At 39.8% G+C, this 17,954-nt stretch overlaps 1 protein-coding gene across 1 annotated transcript; it reads right to left on the bottom strand.

Annotated features, from left to right (window-relative positions):
• Positions 1-2,565: 2,565 nt before the first annotated feature.
• Positions 2,566-12,712, bottom strand: LOC139471355 (protein C3orf33-like). The gene is made up of 5 exons (XM_071253675.1): positions 12,453-12,712; positions 10,161-10,220; positions 8,502-8,664; positions 4,907-5,061; positions 2,566-3,063 (listed from the first exon to the last, which is right to left on the bottom strand). Exons 1-5 carry the CDS (start codon positions 12,612-12,614, stop codon positions 2,803-2,805), a joined length of 801 nt encoding a protein of 266 aa, XP_071109776.1. The 5' UTR covers positions 12,615-12,712; the 3' UTR covers positions 2,566-2,802.
• Between the last annotated feature and the right edge of the window lie 5,242 nt (positions 12,713-17,954).

Below are 17,954 nucleotides of genomic sequence, written 5' to 3'. Positions count from 1 at the left end.
GAATAGTGAGCGATATTAATGGGACTCGATATATTGTTGGAGCAAGTCACATGTCTAGCCCATATAACTAGTGCTTTGTTCACTTTGAATTGTGGGTGGATAAAAGCCCTGATTTCTTGAAGGCAAATTTGACCCATGAATTCTGCTTACCAACGTTGCCACAACCAGTAGCAATAACATGTGTATTGTCCATGCGTTAAAACAGTCAACAGCGGATGTCACGAATACAGTTCAATTCGGTATATCCGAAGTTTGTCATTAGTTGAGTAATGACATAGATATGTCTACCATTAGAATATATAATAGAAATGATCTCGTAATATTCGGTATATCCGACTTTGTTCTCCCCGGAAGTGTACGAACAAAGAATGAGCTGACATATATTTAAGATCATTAGTTGGTTGTTTGTTTGTTATTTAACGCCGCACTCAGCAATATTCCAGCTATACGACGGCGTTCTGTTAATAATGGAGTCAGAACCAGAAAATCCAGTGATTGACATCATGAGTATCAATCCACGCAATTGGGATCGACGCAATGCATCAACCAAGTCAGCGAACCTGACCACCCGATCCCGTTAGTCGCCTCTTACGACAAACATAGTCGCCTTTCACGGCAAGCATGGGTTGCTGAAGACGTATTCTACCCCGGATCTTCATGGGTAGCGAATGTAACATGTGGTTTGAAATTTCATTTTCAAAGGATCTGCAACATACATGTATCTATCTGCACTGTGGTCTGTTTGTAATTTTAATTTTATGACTACTGTATTTAACGTCATAGTATTAGAGGTATCAAATGGTTGATAACTTACCTCCAAATCTAAACATTTTGAAGGTTAACATTGAATTCCACAATGGCGACCAGAGTTAATGAATCATATATGTTATAGTTACATATCATGGTGTGGAGTTACGTGTGATGAATTGTTTTGTTCATAGAAACATTCAATGCATTTTCAAGGATACAGTAATAGAGTTAATACTAGTAACTCACCTTAGCTAAAACTTGAAATTCACCGATATGTTTCAGATTTGCGTTAGCGTCGTATTTGTACTGGTACTCGAAGCCTGGTTCAAAGTTGATAAAACTTGTGGAAACACGTGTCAGTATCACAAATATTACCCAAATTGTATTATGAATAAATAAAATATAAGAAATAAAATTAAAATTGTATAATGCGAGCCACATATTTTAAAAATAATGACGTATAAGACGCAATTTAATTCTCTAAAATAACAAGAATCCGTGCATGAATACAATTTCTGAGTGAGGTGCCCCATTTATCACTAGGTGTTTAAAGATTTGACGGAGAGACACACCCACACGTGGAGAAACAAGTCTTCAGGCAGTTCTTGTTTCGAGCACTTAGAAATCTCATCCGTGGATGTTACTTCCTCGTATGTCACCTTAGTGGTATACTCACCAGATCGTCATACGTAGTTCATCGTACTAGTTTATTGTATCAATAACACGATTCATCATGGGACAAAACTGTTTATGGGACATTGACCTCTGTTGGTCCTTCCTATTTCCAGATACAGCGTGACAGTGATTATATATGTCTCGGGGATCAGTATGATGTTTCGTGCGCATGCAGATCTGCACTGAGGAGAATAATTATTTAGTTAAGTATCAAAAGGTGTTTTCCCCTCATTTTCTTGGCAATCTTTCGAAAGTTTCAACTTTAAAGTTGCAGGTAAGCGTTTAGCAGCATAACGGTATAAGGGAAGTAACTCTGTAAAGATTATTTAAACAACTAAATGAACGGCATCTCGCAGATATGAGGTGAGGTGAAATGGGGTTTAACGTCGCGTCCAAGATTTTTGCACTTATATAGCGACGTGCATGTACGTGTATGTGTTTGTGTGGCTGCTTATACTATTCCGGACTGGTGCCGATTTTTTGTGCTAGCTCACTGAGATACCATGCCGCAGTTTAACATGAATACCCCACTCAGACACAGTATACTGACTCCGAGCCGACCAGTCCTTGTTTTAGCCCCTTGATGCCGAGCGTCAGACAGAGTAACAACAAGTACAATTTTTTAACGTCTTTGGTATGAGGATCGAACCCCGGACCTTCCGCTCTCGGGGCGGACGCTCTAACACTAGACCACGGAGGCGGTCTCATACATGGCATGAGGTGAGGTGAAATGGGGTTTAACGTCTATTTCAATATTGTTGCACTTATACAGGGAAGTAAATGCATGTGTGTGGAGCTGCTTGTACTGCTAGCACAACATACGAACTCCTAGCCGATCAGTTCTTGTTTTAGCCCCTTAATGCCGAGCACCAGGCAGGGTAACAACAAGTACCATTCTCTAACATTTTTTGGTATGTATGACGCTGCCTGGGAATCGAACCCCCGACCATCTGCTCTACCACTAGACCATGGAGGTGGTTTTGTGTCTCTACGGAGTAAGAAATGTACACTTGAATGAGGTGTGCACTGTAACGAAATACCATCCCACAAAACTAAATCTTCGGCTTATCTAATCATTTCGGAACATTATTATACATGTATAAATATTCATTTTATTTAATTGTGCTCTGAATACCTTAACAACATAACAGTCATGACATACATCGAATCATGAAAAGCACAAACGAGTTTAAGATCACAGCAACAAAACGTCACTCTCTTCTATTGTATATACAAGTACACAGTGATGTTACCAAAAGCACCAAACACATAAAACGAAAAACTGACCAAGAACAAAAGTTGTCCCTAGAAGAAAGTTGGTAACATCACTGAAATTGTTTACAAAAACTGTGATCCAATATTTGTGGAAAAGCGATCTTATTTTCTTCTAAACTTTGACAAATATGTCAGCAAGGTCTTCGGAAACGTCACAATGTACACAAGAACATCCTTTACTGTCCTTGCAGCACTTCTGACTCTAGTGGGGGACTGCTTCCGGTCCAACTTGGCTTCTATGGCAACCAATTTGTTGATCACGTGATTGTAGACTGGCGCAACGGGGGGAGTTGGATAATCACGCAGACGACACAGGCCGAGACGTATCAGCTCTTCATTAATGACGACCTTGAACAAGAACCGCTGGCAACACAAAAGCATATTATCAGAGGGTTTTGTTTCTTTCTTATGTCACATGCGCAATATTCCAGCCATCAAAGCGACCTTTGAAATAATCGAGTCAATGTCAAGCAAATCAAAGACTTGAAGAAGAGGGAAGCTGACAATGGCAAGGACACAGTGATTAAAGACTGACTTACCCCAGTCAGCAATATTACAGCTTCCCCACAACTCTCCACTGTAAAATACTCCAAAATATTAGTGTAAATATGTAAAATGGAGTTCGCATTTTAGAGCCTTTCTTTTCTCCACAGGACTGTATAACGAAAGGGATGACTTCAACTTTCCAAACGGGCGGTAGCTTAGTGGTCAAAATGTTCGCTCGTCACTCCCAAGACCCGGGTTCGATTCCCGACATGGGTACAATGCGTGAAAGCTAATTTCTGGTGTCCCTCGCCGTGACATTGCGGGAATATTGCTAAAAGCGGCGTAAAATCAAACTCACTCACTCAACTTTCCAAAAAAAGACAAGTTCCCCATTATGTTCAGCAATATTCCAGGACCTTTCGTGTCGACATTTCATAATTAGTGAGGTAAAATCGAGTGTGCGTTTTTTATGAAGATTTCAAAGAGCGTCATACGACTCTTGCTCAGAGGTTGTATACTTAGGGGTACAACCTTCAAGGCCTCAGCAAAATTTTCAAAAAGTCTTCTGGTGGACATTTCCAAATGTCAAGCATTAGTGACAAAAAATATGTCTGATGCAATTCCCTATTTTGACTTGCAAAAGTTCCCATTTTTTTTCAGGTGAACACTTGACTTGCCTTTGCATGTGTTTGTGATGGATGCCACCGGTGCCAGGATAAGCTCACTTTTTCACGAACTCAAGATCATCAATATTTGATATTGATTCAGAAACATGGGCTCATGATATAGTAGGAAAATGGACGATGGATTTCTGATGATTATGGAAATGTTTTTGCGGCTTTAATTTACTTGATTTTAATGTAAAAATGCCTCTCATAATTCCATATGGAATGACTCGATACACTTATTGCAAACATGCTCTATTTAAGTATGTGGAGGTGAGATTCTGTCATGGTTACTCAGGGGTGTACACAAGCAAAAACAGGGATACACAAAATTAAACAAGATCAACATTTTTCTTGTATTTCCACCCCTGAAGATCCGGGTTAGAATAGGTCTTCAGCAACCCATTCTTGCGGTATAAGGCGACTACGTTTGTCGTAAGAGGCAACTAATACGATCGGGTGGTCAGATTTGCTGACTTGGTTGATGCATGTCAATGTATCCCAATTACGTAGATCGATGCTCGTGATGTCAGTCCCTGGATTGCCTTGTCCAGACTTACTATTTACAGACAGCTGTCACACAGGTTGAATATTGCTGAGACCAGTGTTAAAAAACAAGCAACCAAAACTCGTATGTCAAAAGGGCAGAAATAAAATAACTCCGTGCTATCTTTGAGGTGGTTCCAGAAATGGAAACGATTGACATTTCAAAGGTCAGTACATCATGGGGGATAGAATAGGTCTTCAGCAACCCATGCTTGTCGTAAAAGGCGACTATGTGTGTCGTAAGAAGCGACTAACGGGATTGGGTGGTTAGGCTCGCTGACTTGGTTGATACATGTCATCAATCCCAATTGCATGGATCGATGCTCATGATGTCAATCACTGGATTGTCTGGTCCAGACTTTATTATTTACAGACCGCCTTCATATAGCTGAAATATTGGTGAGTGCGGCGTTTAACAACAAACAAACAAACAAACAAAAAGATCATACATTCCTTCAATTTCAATGCATTCTCTACATATACATGTACATAATTCTTGGCATTCATACCTTCCGAATGGAGACTAAACAATCCAGTCTCTCGGGATCACGTGACCTCTCCAGCAGTTTGAACCAAATATGCTGAGCTTTAACCTTGTCAATAAGCCATTTTCGGCCAACAGGATTTGGTTCGATTCCAGCAATATAGATTGGCAAACTTGACTCTGAAACAAAATATATCTCTGAAAACAAATATGGGTGAGTGACGTCCACTTTATGGGTAAATATACGACTTGATGAGTCATTTTAAAGCAATACTTATTTAATACTATATGTCATAACTCACAATAGCCCGAACGTCTATGCTACCGCAAAGGAAACATAAGTGAATTAAAGCTAGAAAACATAATCATTGCTTAACACTGCAGTAAACTTCTCCAGCAACCCATGCTTGCCGTAAGAGGCGACTAATGGGATCAGGTTGTCAGACACTAGGACTTGTTTGATGCATGTCATCGTATCCCAACTGCGTAGATCGATGCTCACGATGTCAGTCAAGGGACTGTCTGGTCCAGACTCGATTATTGAGAGACTGCCATCACATAGCTGGAATATTGCTGAGTGCGGCGCTAAACAACAAACAACAACATCAGGCACGCTGACAATCAATAAACCATGTCAAAAGCCCACTCGATTCCCTTTATTTGGGTCTATGGACTTTGACCAATGTTTTTTATAACTATTTCCTTTCTGGGTAAATTAATAGAGATTATTACATGATTTTACGAACATGAATGTCAGAATTCTGGCATTTTCCAAGTGAAATCAAGGGTAATACATAAAAACCTGCACCAGTTTTGTAAAATCAGTTTGACACATATGAAAGTGTAATATGGTCTTTATTACCCATTACTTCAAAATCCTTTTGAGATCCCCTTTAAAAAAATGCACAGATCACGACCGCCCTCTTAGAAAACCACAACTGTTGAATGACCTCAAAAATCGCTTGCCATGACGTCACTTCTAGAGTGACGTCATTCCAACTTTAGGTTAAAATAACATTTGAATGACGTAAAAAATGACGTCCATATGACGTAAACAGTGCGTGAAGTGATATTTGCACCAGTGCACATACGATATTAATTAACTTGGGTATATCTTACCCTGTGGGTAATAAACGTAAGGATCACTTCATCTGTATATAATGATTCAGGGGAAATGTTCTACTTGTATGTTTGTGCATGTAGATTCTTGTCATCTGGTTTCAAGTAATGACAAAGATGGGTGTTGTGGTGTCTAAACTAAAGTATCATTCTGCTTATTTGGTTGATCTAAAATCTGCTTCATGACAGTCACTGTATGCATATGTTACATCTGGTGAGACTTTGTTCGAAATATGCCTCTATTTACCCAGCAGTGAATATGGGTACCCGGTAGGATGAGATAATGTGCATGTGACCTTCAAGCACCTCATAAGGCAGCTTGAGTTGCATACACCCCAATCTCATTTAAATAAGATCTTAGTTCTCGCTACCGCTAAACAAACATCTGAGGACATACCAGGAGAGGTCACGTCAGAACGACCTTTCATCTGACCAATCAGAGCGTCGCTTACCAGATCATGAAAATGACAGTTGGAATGTGATTTCTGATCATGCATCCTCGAAAACTTTAACACGGGGTGTTCCGAACGATAGTTACGGGTTTAATGATTGAATCCATACAATCTAGTCCATCTATTAGCGATTCCAGAATGTTCTTTTGTTCAGGTTTCAAATTTTTAATCGAGAATTTGTCAAAATATGTTTCGAAGCATTGTCGCCAATTTGAAATTAGTGCCGTAAAGCATGAGAAAGCTGCCTTCTGATTGGTCATTCCATTGGTCGGTCAAAGTTCGTGCAAGGTCGGTCTGACGTGACCCGTAATGGGATGTCCTCAGATCTTTGTTTAGCGGTAGTGAGAACTAAGATCTGATTTTAAGGAGATTGCACACACCCCAGGGTGCTGAGAATGGAATTTGAGTCCACATTGATCTATTGACTAGGGTAATAGGTAGCTTGGTAATAGCGTAGCACTTTGAGCATGCTTTAGGATGTGGTTTTGACGTCCCCCTAAACATGCATATTATTATTGTTATCATGTCAATGCACCTTTACAACTGAGTACATTAAAGTATTGAAGTTTCAACATGATAACTTTGTTGGCCCTCATCTGTAATGTTGCAGTAGTTGAGTTAGAATGTAAAACAATTTAACTATTATTCAACTATTAATTAAACACTATTCACATTCAGTAACTATGAAGTGCATTTCAGCAATAGCCAAAAATAATGTACATGTAAATCCAAATATAATTTTACTTTTGTTAAAGTCATGTCCGTTGTATGCCAAGGGGGAAACGCAATGTGTGAGGACCATTTCTTGTGTTCCCTGCTGTGACATTGCTAGAGTATTGCTAAAACAGCCAAAAACCCAACTCAATCACTCACTCATTGTGTGTGTGAGAATTCAATGTCAACTGGACACTTAACACAAAAATATGCATCTAGGGGATCTTTTCTTCCTTTAATTCACACCTTCATGATAGCATCTTCCCGAGGCAAGGGAGTTAACTGTCTATAAAAGTCCAGTTTCCACCCTTGCCGAACTAGGCTGGTATTAAGGAGTTACATTTTGGCTGGACTAACGAGTCTATGCATAGTCCAATCAAACTCGCGCACCAAAATTGAAATCCGGTTTGTAAACTGTCATGCAGATTTTAGTCGATTGCAGGATTTGTGTTGTCATTAGATTTCTTCCAAATCGTTTCGTGTTTTTAATCACAGGGCTCACGTGATTCGATGCATTTCGCGATGTAAGACCGGTTTTATCACAATATAGATCAGTCCTGACTGGGCGCCACCATTTTGTGTGAAGCAAATGCAAGTGATACAAGAGGTGGAATCTGATTGGTCCACAGGAGAGGCTTAGAAGGGACATAACTGGTAATAGCCACTGGTAGTGCTTCGATTGAGCCCAGTAATTCCAGCCTAGTTCGGCAAGGGTGGAAACTGGACTTTTAAAGTCAGTTACCTGGTAACTCCCTTGCCTCGGGAAGATGTCATGATAGAGGTTGACTTAGTTTTGAACAGTGAGTGAGTGAGTGGTTTTACGCTGCTTTTAGCAATATTTATTCCAACAATATCAAGGAGAGGGGGGGGGGGGGGGCAGCAGCAATGGGCTTCACACACTGTACTCATGAATGGAATCGAACCCAGGTCTTTAGCGTGACGAGCAAACCCTTTAACCACTAGGCTACCCCACTCCCTGTTTTATCTTCTGAAATGGGGGCGGTCCGGTAGCCTAGTGGTTAAAGCATTCCCTCGTCACGCCGAAGACCCGGGTTCAATTCCCGACATGGGTACAATGTGTGAAGCCCATTTCTGGTGTCCCCCGCCGTGATATTGCTGGAATATTGCTAAAAGCGGCGTAAAACCAAACTCACTCACTCACTCACTCTTATGAAATAGGTAGTGTTGGGATATACCTCTTGTACACTTGTTATAAACCAATGATATAGAAGTGATACTCTTCTGCACAATTCATGCTGTAATTTATATCGGGGATATCAATATTTTGAACAGTAGTGTTTTGAAATCAGTAGACATTCTGTTTGCTTGGCATACCTTGGACAGGACGGGACTTCAGGAAGGACGGTAGAGGTACGACTGGATGGTGGGTGACGTGGAGACAACAGTCTGGCCCGATGTTGTCTACCCGGCCCTGCAGGACGATGTTGCGGGACACGTAGATGCCGGGGATGTCGGAGACGTTACGGAATACATGGGTCTGAAAATGAAGAGTGAGTGAGTGAGTGAGAATATATTTATGACAGCTCAATATGACATCATGAGAACACCCAAACTTCATTGGTTAATACTAGGGCAGGGCCGGGTAACTCGGGTACTCTTGTCCGGTGGGTCCTGAGTAGGACCCAGGTACCCACAGTACTACCCGGACCCGTGGTCACATGACATATTGTTTAATGACAAAACCTCACTAGAGCTCAGTGTTTACAATACAAGCCGCTAACGTTCCAATTTCTTTATGATGATGCACACATTCATTTTGACTTGTATATGATTGAGTAAAGATAAAGCTTCAGTCAACTTCAGTGTATGCAGAGTGAGGTAGTGAGTGAGTGAGTGAGTGAGTGAGTGAGTGAGTGAGTGAGTGAGTGAGTGAGGTCTTATGTTGCTTTTAGCAATGTCACGGCAGGTGACACCAGAAATGGGCTTCACACATTGTACCCATGTTAGGTATCGAACCAAGTCTTCAGGGTGATGAGCGAACGCTTTAACCACTAGGCTACCTGATTGCCCCTATCCAACAAAGAGAGCGGGTGGGCTAAATAAATTATGTTTTTATATTAAAAAAAACAATTTCAATAATTGTGCAAAGTATTTTATGACATTTTAAAGCTTAAAACACTTGGTAACAGTCTCTAAAACCATTTATGAAGCAGATCAAGTCACTTTGCTTCAGAAAAGGATTTTTAATAAACATCTGAAGAAAGATAAAGTTCACATTGTTTTTTTCTATGACTGTGCAATTGTAATAGCAATATTTTTATCTGATCGGTGTTCTATTTTTCACAGCTGCTGGAGATATTAAAACTATATATTATTTTTACGTCAGAATGGAGATGAGAAATCAGATACAATATGGACAGCCTTACATATTTCGAAACGAAGTGCAGATAAATATACAAAAACCAAGCATTTCATGTCGCTGGCTCATGGATCCTCTATCTCCTCTCTACTAGAATTATCATTCTTTGGTCTCACAGCTCAAAGCAAATATATGTCCCTCTCAGAATTAGTCTTCAGCAACCCATGTTTGTACGACAATATTCAGGGTTAGAAATTGGCACTAGTCCTATAGTCCTTGCCAAACTGCCCAATAGTTAAGGTATCATCAGGAAAAAATTGCCATTTTTAAGGGTTTTGCTATATATTATCATTATAAGGACTAGTGGACCAAAAACGTTAGTTTCAACTGCTGTAGTATTGCTCAACACCGCAGTAAACTATCACCAGTCTTGTGTCATGAGGCGACTAACGGGATTGTTGACTTGGTTGATGCATGTCATCATATCCAAATTGCACAGATCAATGCTCATGATGTCAATCACTAGATTGTTTGGTCCAGATTGTTTACAGACAGCTGTCATATAACTGGAATATTCCTGAGTGTGGCGTTAAACAACAATCAAACAAAATATCCTCTCAAAATTAAAACAAATCTCAAATCAAGTTCTAACAATTGAATAATGCTGAACTTACAGCTCTGGTAGACCTGACGATGAGGATGACTCCGACAACACCCACTCCATATATAGAATACTGAAACAGGTAATTATACAGATATTAGTGAGTTGTTTCCCCTGCAAGAGACATAGAGTTGCAGCTATAAGAAAAGGAAAAGAGGTGAGTTCAATGCCACTTTGAAATGTATTTCAGTTATATCACGACCTGTCATCTTGATCCAGGTGCTTCGGTTACTACTTTGGTGAAACCCACGAGCTAACACTGTAACATTATCAAGGCGAATCTGGGATTCGAACCCAAGATTATTGTTTTTTTAAGGATGCAACTCTGTCCAGAAAATTGTTTTTCCGCAGTAATTGCAGCACCTTGTATCGATAGCATTTACATATTTTGAAAGAATATGTCACAATATCAAATACATCACAAATTAATAAACATCAATGACCTCACCACATTGGTCTTTTCACCAACACACCTACCAGTGAAGATCCGGGGTAGGATAGGTCTTTAGCAATCCATACTTGCTGTAAACAGGCAACTATGCTTGTTGTAAGAGGCAAAAAACAGGATTGGGCCGCTGACTTGGCTGATGCAGGTCATTGTATCCTAATTGTGTAGATCGATGATCATGATGTCAAACATTGGATTGCCTGGTTCAGACTCGATTATATATACAGATCGCTGTCAAGGCTGGAATATTGCTGAGTATGGCGTTAAACAACAAACCAACCAACTAACAGACCAATCAAGAGTTGCAGGCACTTAGTTTTGACGATTTGCTGGTTGTGGATGCAAAACCCAAATTATCACCGAAGATGCTTCTTGGTCTGTCAGCACCATTCCATGGTATTGAACTCCACAAAGATACACGTCAACAACCTGCATCACTTTCCTTAATCACTTCGCTGATGATGGGGTTTAACGTACAGAAATGCTCTTGTTCAGACACAATGGCAATAAACATGCGAATCAAATGAACTATACACGATTTTATGGGGCTTCATTCATTGCAATAGTGTATCAAATGGCGTGGATGCTAGTAAATTATTTTGCGTTCTTAAGCATGCTCATGTCTATCTTAAGGTACTCCCATTGCTAGAGAATGTACGTGCTAAAGTCTCATTTGGAGGGGACAATAAAATATTGTATATGTTATCTCGAATAATACCAGGTATAGTACCTACTATTCAGTAATATTATTTGTCATCCAAAACTGGCTCCCACAGGAGATATCGCTTGTATGAGATCAAGCAATATTTACATTATAGATATCGCTGCAATGAAATTTGTTTTGCAGACCATTGTGATGTCATTGGTTACCATGACATCACAATCAAATGACATCACTAATGGCTCTGCAATTGAAGTTGTTAGCAGTACTATTACACTGAAGACATTTCTTATTACTGTCTACAAACTGAAAAAGTTGGAAGAATGATGTTGGATGATAAATAAAATCTCACCCTTGTGTCTTTTGATATTAAATATATCAATACTCGTTGATAAAAGTGGAAAAACTCAAGTTTGATATTTTCCACTTTTTTCAACTCGTGTTGATATATTTGATATCAAAAGACACTCAGGGGAGATTCTTTATTCAATGAAAAGTAGAGCTCATTGTGTGAAGGGTGTAGTGGATAAGTGAGTGAGTATGGTTTTAGGCCGCTTTTAGAACTTTTCTGGCAATATCACGGCAGGGGACACCAGATATGGGCTTCACACATTGTACCCATGTCGGGAATCAAACCCAGGTCTTCAGAGTGACGAGCGAACACTTTACCACTAGGCTACCCCACCACCCCAAGGGTGTAAACTACTTCAGGTGTGTAAACCCACGACATTCGGGTACATAAGCCTTATGATAAGGTGCTGGCAGACTAAGTAAGGTTCAATCATTGTGAATTTTAGCCCTATCAAAACCACATCAGACATCAACCATATACAGCTGTTTGTTGTTTAACGCTGCAGTCAGCAATATTCCAGCTATATGACAGCGGTCTGTAAATAATCGAATCTGGACCAGCTATATGAGTCTAATAATTCAGTGATTAACATCATGAGCATCGATCCACGCAATTGGGATACGATGTCATGCATCAACCAAGCCAGCGAGCCTGACCTCCCGACCTCGTTACTAACGGCGTTAGTCGTCTCTTACGGCAAACATAAGCTCAAGACCTATTCTCCGCCGGATCTTCACGGGTCGCACCCATACTGAATAAGCAGCCATACTGAATAGCTATTGCGTCCGTATATACACACTGTGATTCTTGATAAATTATATATAAGATCTTTAGTTGAACTTACTCTTATTCCTCGAATGTTGGCATCAATGAAGTTGAAGACGTCATCTTTCAACTGTTGCGTCCGGTTATTATTGTTTATGTGTCCGGCTTTTACTTGGCCGGGGTTGTCGTTTTCCGCACTTATGTCAGATCCCGGGGTGTGTTTCCCAGATTCAGTTGTCATTTCGTCTGACAATCATACATGAATCTACGAGCAGACATTGTCATTTTGCATTGACATTTAAAGACATATTTACTTATCATGAATGCCGAGCGCTAGAGCGCTTCACTTTCCGTAGGCCATAATCATAAGGGAGGTAACTCTAAATTGTAACTAAAACGGATTTCCCCAAACGTGCAATGAGAAAGACTTCCCTCACGGGGAAATGAAAGGTCGTATCTCGAAATGGAAATTGCGGAAGTGTGATATTTGTTGTTTTGATTTTGCAGCAGTGGAAATGTAAATTGCTGAACAATGGATATATGTGCTACAAGTGTGAAAAATAAATGTACATGTAAAGGGAACACCGATGTTGTAACTTGATTGGAGTTGCGTCCCTTGGCTGTCGGGGGTCACCTGGCTGTGAGTATGAATGGAAACACGTTTTTAAACCTCTCCATGGCAGAGTGTGTTTGTGTTTCACGATCACTTCGTCTATTAGTAATAGAAATTATCTTATCTTCACTATTTTAAAAATCTCCCCCTTTGGAGGCAAATCTCCCAATTTTGAAATCAAACCTCTCACATTGTCATGATGAGGGGTTGACAGGTCTGTATTACGGAATCAAAATTTAATTGACTATAATCATGCCTGTTGAACGATAAATAATTATAACAACAATAGTTTCAAAATGTATATACCCGTAAAGATTCCGGTTAGAATAGGTCTATATAGCGACCCATACTTGCCGTAAAAGGCGACTATGCTTGTCTTTAGAGGCGACTAACGGGATCGGGGTGTCAGGCTCACTGACTTGGTTGATGCTTGTCATCGTATCCCAATTGCGTGGTGAGATGCTCATGATGTTAATCACTGGATTGTCTGGTCCAGACTCGATTATTAACAGACCGCCTTCATAAAGCTGGAATATTGTTGAGTGCTGTGTTAAACAACAAACCACAAACAAACAACCGTAATTAAGGCTTTGTTTCATAAGGGTCATTTATATCAAATATTTGCAATTCTTATAAATATATTTCGAGAACCGATCCTATTGTTTGGAAAAAGAAATTAAAACTATTTTAATAAGCCGCATATTTCCTTTGTTAGTAACTCAACAGGCGATGGAACAATTGACTGACTGGCGTACATGTATGTGATCCGTTTGTTTTGTTTGTTTGTTGTTTAACGCCACGCTCAGTGATAAAGTGTGTCAATTGGAACGCCAGTGGCGACGAGCTAACAACCAGGTACAGAAACGGAACCTACGTAGATTATACTGTAGTCAGAGAACCCACTTTGACAAGTTACATAGAAAGGTTAAAAAATCATACCAGCTAAAAGAACAGAGTGTTTTACTGGAGCAACTACAGCATTGTAATTCCTCAGTATTTTGGAAATCCTTTGGTAAAATTGGAATTGGAAACGATCGCAAAGTCCGTATTCCCATGGAAGTTGCGAACGATGATGGTACCGTAATAACCGACCCTGAACTCGTCATGAAATGATGGAGAGATGACTACGAAGTGCTCTACCACGACAATACCAACAGAATGTCCTTTGATGATACACACCTGTCCTTTGTACGTAACTCTTTGACGACGGATGACGTCACAACGGTCCGTGATGACATAACAGCCATCAACCGTGAGATCACTCGGGAGGAAGTCAAGGTTGCTGTTTTCCGTTGTAAACTCAAAAAAGCTGCAGGCATTGACTCTATACCAGCTGAAGCAATTAAGAACGATATTTGTATTGACATTCTCCATAGGTTGATCGAATACTGTTTTGAGAGCGGATGTGTTCCTGAGTCTTGGAAATCTGGAATTATCAACCCTATCGTTAAACCCAGCACCACTGATGTTCGGCAACCACTAACATACAGAGGTATTTGCTTGATTTCAGTCCCGTGCAAGGTATATTGTGACATTTTAAACCACAGATTATCAGCCTTCAACGAAGATCATCATTTATTAGCTGAGGAGCAAAATGGCTTCAGGAAACAACGTAGCTGCATGGACCATAAATACAGCCTGTATGAGATTCTCAACAACAGGAGATGCTCTGACCAATCTAGTTTCGCCTGTTTCATCGACATGAAAAAAAGCGTTTGACAACGTAAACAGAGACTGCTTATGGTATAAACTGAAAATGTCAGGTATCGGAGGACCAATGTTGAAAGCAATTCAATCTCTATGCGAAGGGGTCAATTGTGCTGTGCGGGTAAATGACTCTTTAACTCCATGGTTTAAAGTACCCAATGGTTTTAAGCAAGGATGCCTTCTCTCACCAACCCTTTTTGCCATTTATATTGATGACCTTGCTCGCATTATTAAGAACTTGAACTGTGGTGTTGATGTCAAGGATGAGAATATAAGTATTCTTCTCTATGCAGACGACATAGTGTTACTTGCACCGACAGAAGAATATTTACAAATGATGCTCGACAAAGTTCATGAATGGTGTTTTAAGTGGAGATTGGAGCTTAATGGTGAGAAGTCTCAAATCGTTCACTTCAGACCAGGCAAGCGAGAATGCTCCAAAGTAACGTTTAAATGTGGTGATATTACATTGAAGTACACGCAGTCCTACAAATACCTCGGCCTCTGGTTCCATGAACATTTGGACTTCAAGACAGCGGTCAACCAGTAGGCAAAATCAGCAGGCAGAGCTCTGAGTGCACTTTTCACCAAGTTTTGTGATGCAGGTGGAATGGCCTATGAAGTATTTACTACCCTCTATAATTCTTTGATCCAGCCTATTCTGACGTATGGGGCAGGTATTTGGGGACTCTATGAACACAAATGCCTTAACACAATCCAAAACAGAGCGTGTCGCTCCTTCCTTGGAGCCAGTCGTCAAACTTCGAACATCGCTACGAGAGGAGATATGGGTTGGACCTCTTGTGTAACCAAACAACGTCTTGAGGTCTTCAGATTGTGGATGAGAGTGGGACTTATGCACGAATCCAGACTACCACACAAGATACATAAGTGGTCACTCAACCGGAGGAGATCCTGGGAACACCGAGTGCAGAAGCTGAGTAAAGCCTTGGGTCTTGAGCAATACTGAACCGCAGTTACTTTTAAATCCACTGTACTACTTATTCGCAAGCAGCTGAACATTCAGGATGAACAGATGTGGTTTACTGACGTATGGGACGATAAAGGAAATTTAACAAACGGAAATAAACTTAGGACTTATCGCATGTTTAAGAAAGACCTGTACTCAGAAGCTTATGTAACCAATACAATGTCTAGACACCACCGCAAGTCCTTCATACGACTGAGAGCCTGCAGTCTGCCTCTGTGTGTAGAGACAGGCAGATATTCTAAGACGCCTATTCCACTTCATGACAGAATCTGTCCTCTCTGCCCCCTAGATATCGAGGATGAAGCCCATTTCACTATCACCTGCCCACTGTACTCAGATATAATGTACGACTTCTTCAAGTATGCCCTGAATGTAGACGATGAATTTATGCATAAAAACCCAACAGAAAAATATGTGTTTTTAATGCAAAATCCTAATTGCCAACTCCTACTTGCTTCTAAGATTCATCTCATGGTCAGAAGAAGGAATGCTCTTTTATGATTTACGTAGTTAACGTAATTTCTGTAATGTTTGTAAGTAAGTGTGTGTGTGTGTGTGTGTGTGTGTGTGTGTGTGTGTGTGTGTGCGTGTGTCTGTGTGTGTGTGTGTGTGGCTGTATGTAGGTGTGGGTGTGTGTGTGTGTGTTTGTGTATGTGTGTGTGTATGTAGGTATTTGTGTATGTATGGTCTGTGGGTCTAGGTGTATGATATGTGTGTATGCGTGTATGTATGTGTGTGTATGCGTGTGTGTATGTACATGTGTGTATGCGTTCGGCGGAATGCATGTCTGTGCGAGAATCTATGTTGTTGATAGACCTGTATGATTGTTCTCATGCAGGTTTGGGTATAATTCATGTTTTAATTATATATTGAATGTAGGGACTGTTTGTCATTTGTGCTTTCTGAACTTATTGTTGTTCTGTGATATTTTAGATTATAGTGTCTCATAGGCCATATGGCCGGGTGCTTTTTATCATTCTATGAATGTACATTTTGTATTTTATCATATAATGTGCACGTGACACTTAAATAAACACATTCTCTCTTCTCTCTCTATTTAGCTATTTGACGGCGGTCTGTGAATAATCGGGGATCCGATATCACCATATATCTGTATTCTTTGTGCCGAAATCTTAGCAATAATGATAAGAAGAAATAAGAACAAAATAAAAGGTATACAGATGGGTAATATCAAATCTCTGCTTGCACAATTAGCAGATGATAGTACATTAAGTTTAGATGGATCTCAAAAAAGCTTCTATACCACAATGAGTACGTTAAAATGTTTTGCCCGGTTTTCAGGATTGAAAGTAAATGATGAAAAAAATAAGTTGATATGGATAGGGTAAAAAAAAGATCAAGATATAAGGAACATGGAAGGAAGTTTTATTATCGTAAGTCAGTATACTTGAATTGTTGTGATAATATAAAACAATCTGGTAAAGATATGATAAGCAAATCTGTCTGGTATAATAATGAAATAAAGATTTATATTAAGTCTATTCATTTTCCACAATGGCACAAAAAGGGTAAAACATATATAAATGACTTCAGTCATGACACAGGGACATTATATGATTTTGATGAATTTGTACAAAAACACAGTTTGAAGACAGACTTTTTGACTTATCAGGGAGTAAAACTAGCAATAGTCTGATATTTACAGAATAACAATATAAAACATTGTGCTAAAGTTTGCCAAAGACCCGTACTACCACATAATGTATCAACAATAAACAATAAAAAGGGAGGCAAGGTATTTTATGAAGCCCTATTAAACCATGAATATATAAAACATAAGTGTTACAGCAAATGGGAAGATTTTCTTGAAAAAACAGCATACAGATACAGAGTGGACAAACTTTAGCCTTATACGAAAAAGGTGTACACAAAGTTCTGAATTAAGATGGTTTCAGTTTAAAGTTATACATAATAGTTTAAGTGCTAACTGTTATTTATTGAAAACTGGATATGTTGAATCACTGGTTTGTTCATTATGTAATGACCCATCTGTTTGTGTGTTTGTTTGTTGTTAACGCCGCACTCAGCAATATTCCAGCTATATGACGGCGGTCTGTAAATAATCGAGTCTGGATCAGCCAATCCAGTGATTGACATCATGAGCATCGATCCACGTAATTGGCATCAATGACATGCTTCAACTAAGTCAGCGAGCCTGATCACCCGATCCCGTTAGTTGCCTCTTACGACAAGCATAGTCGCCTTTTACGACAAGTATGGATCGCTATGAAGACCTATTCTAACCGGAA

Source organism: Haliotis cracherodii, unplaced genomic scaffold (genome assembly GCF_022045235.1).
Source record: "Haliotis cracherodii isolate W230 unplaced genomic scaffold, xgHalCrac1.p SCAF_22, whole genome shotgun sequence".
NCBI lineage: Eukaryota > Metazoa > Mollusca > Gastropoda > Lepetellida > Haliotidae > Haliotis > Haliotis cracherodii.
The sequence above is the reverse complement of the archived record's forward strand: the minus strand, read 5'-3'. Positions and strand labels throughout refer to the sequence as shown.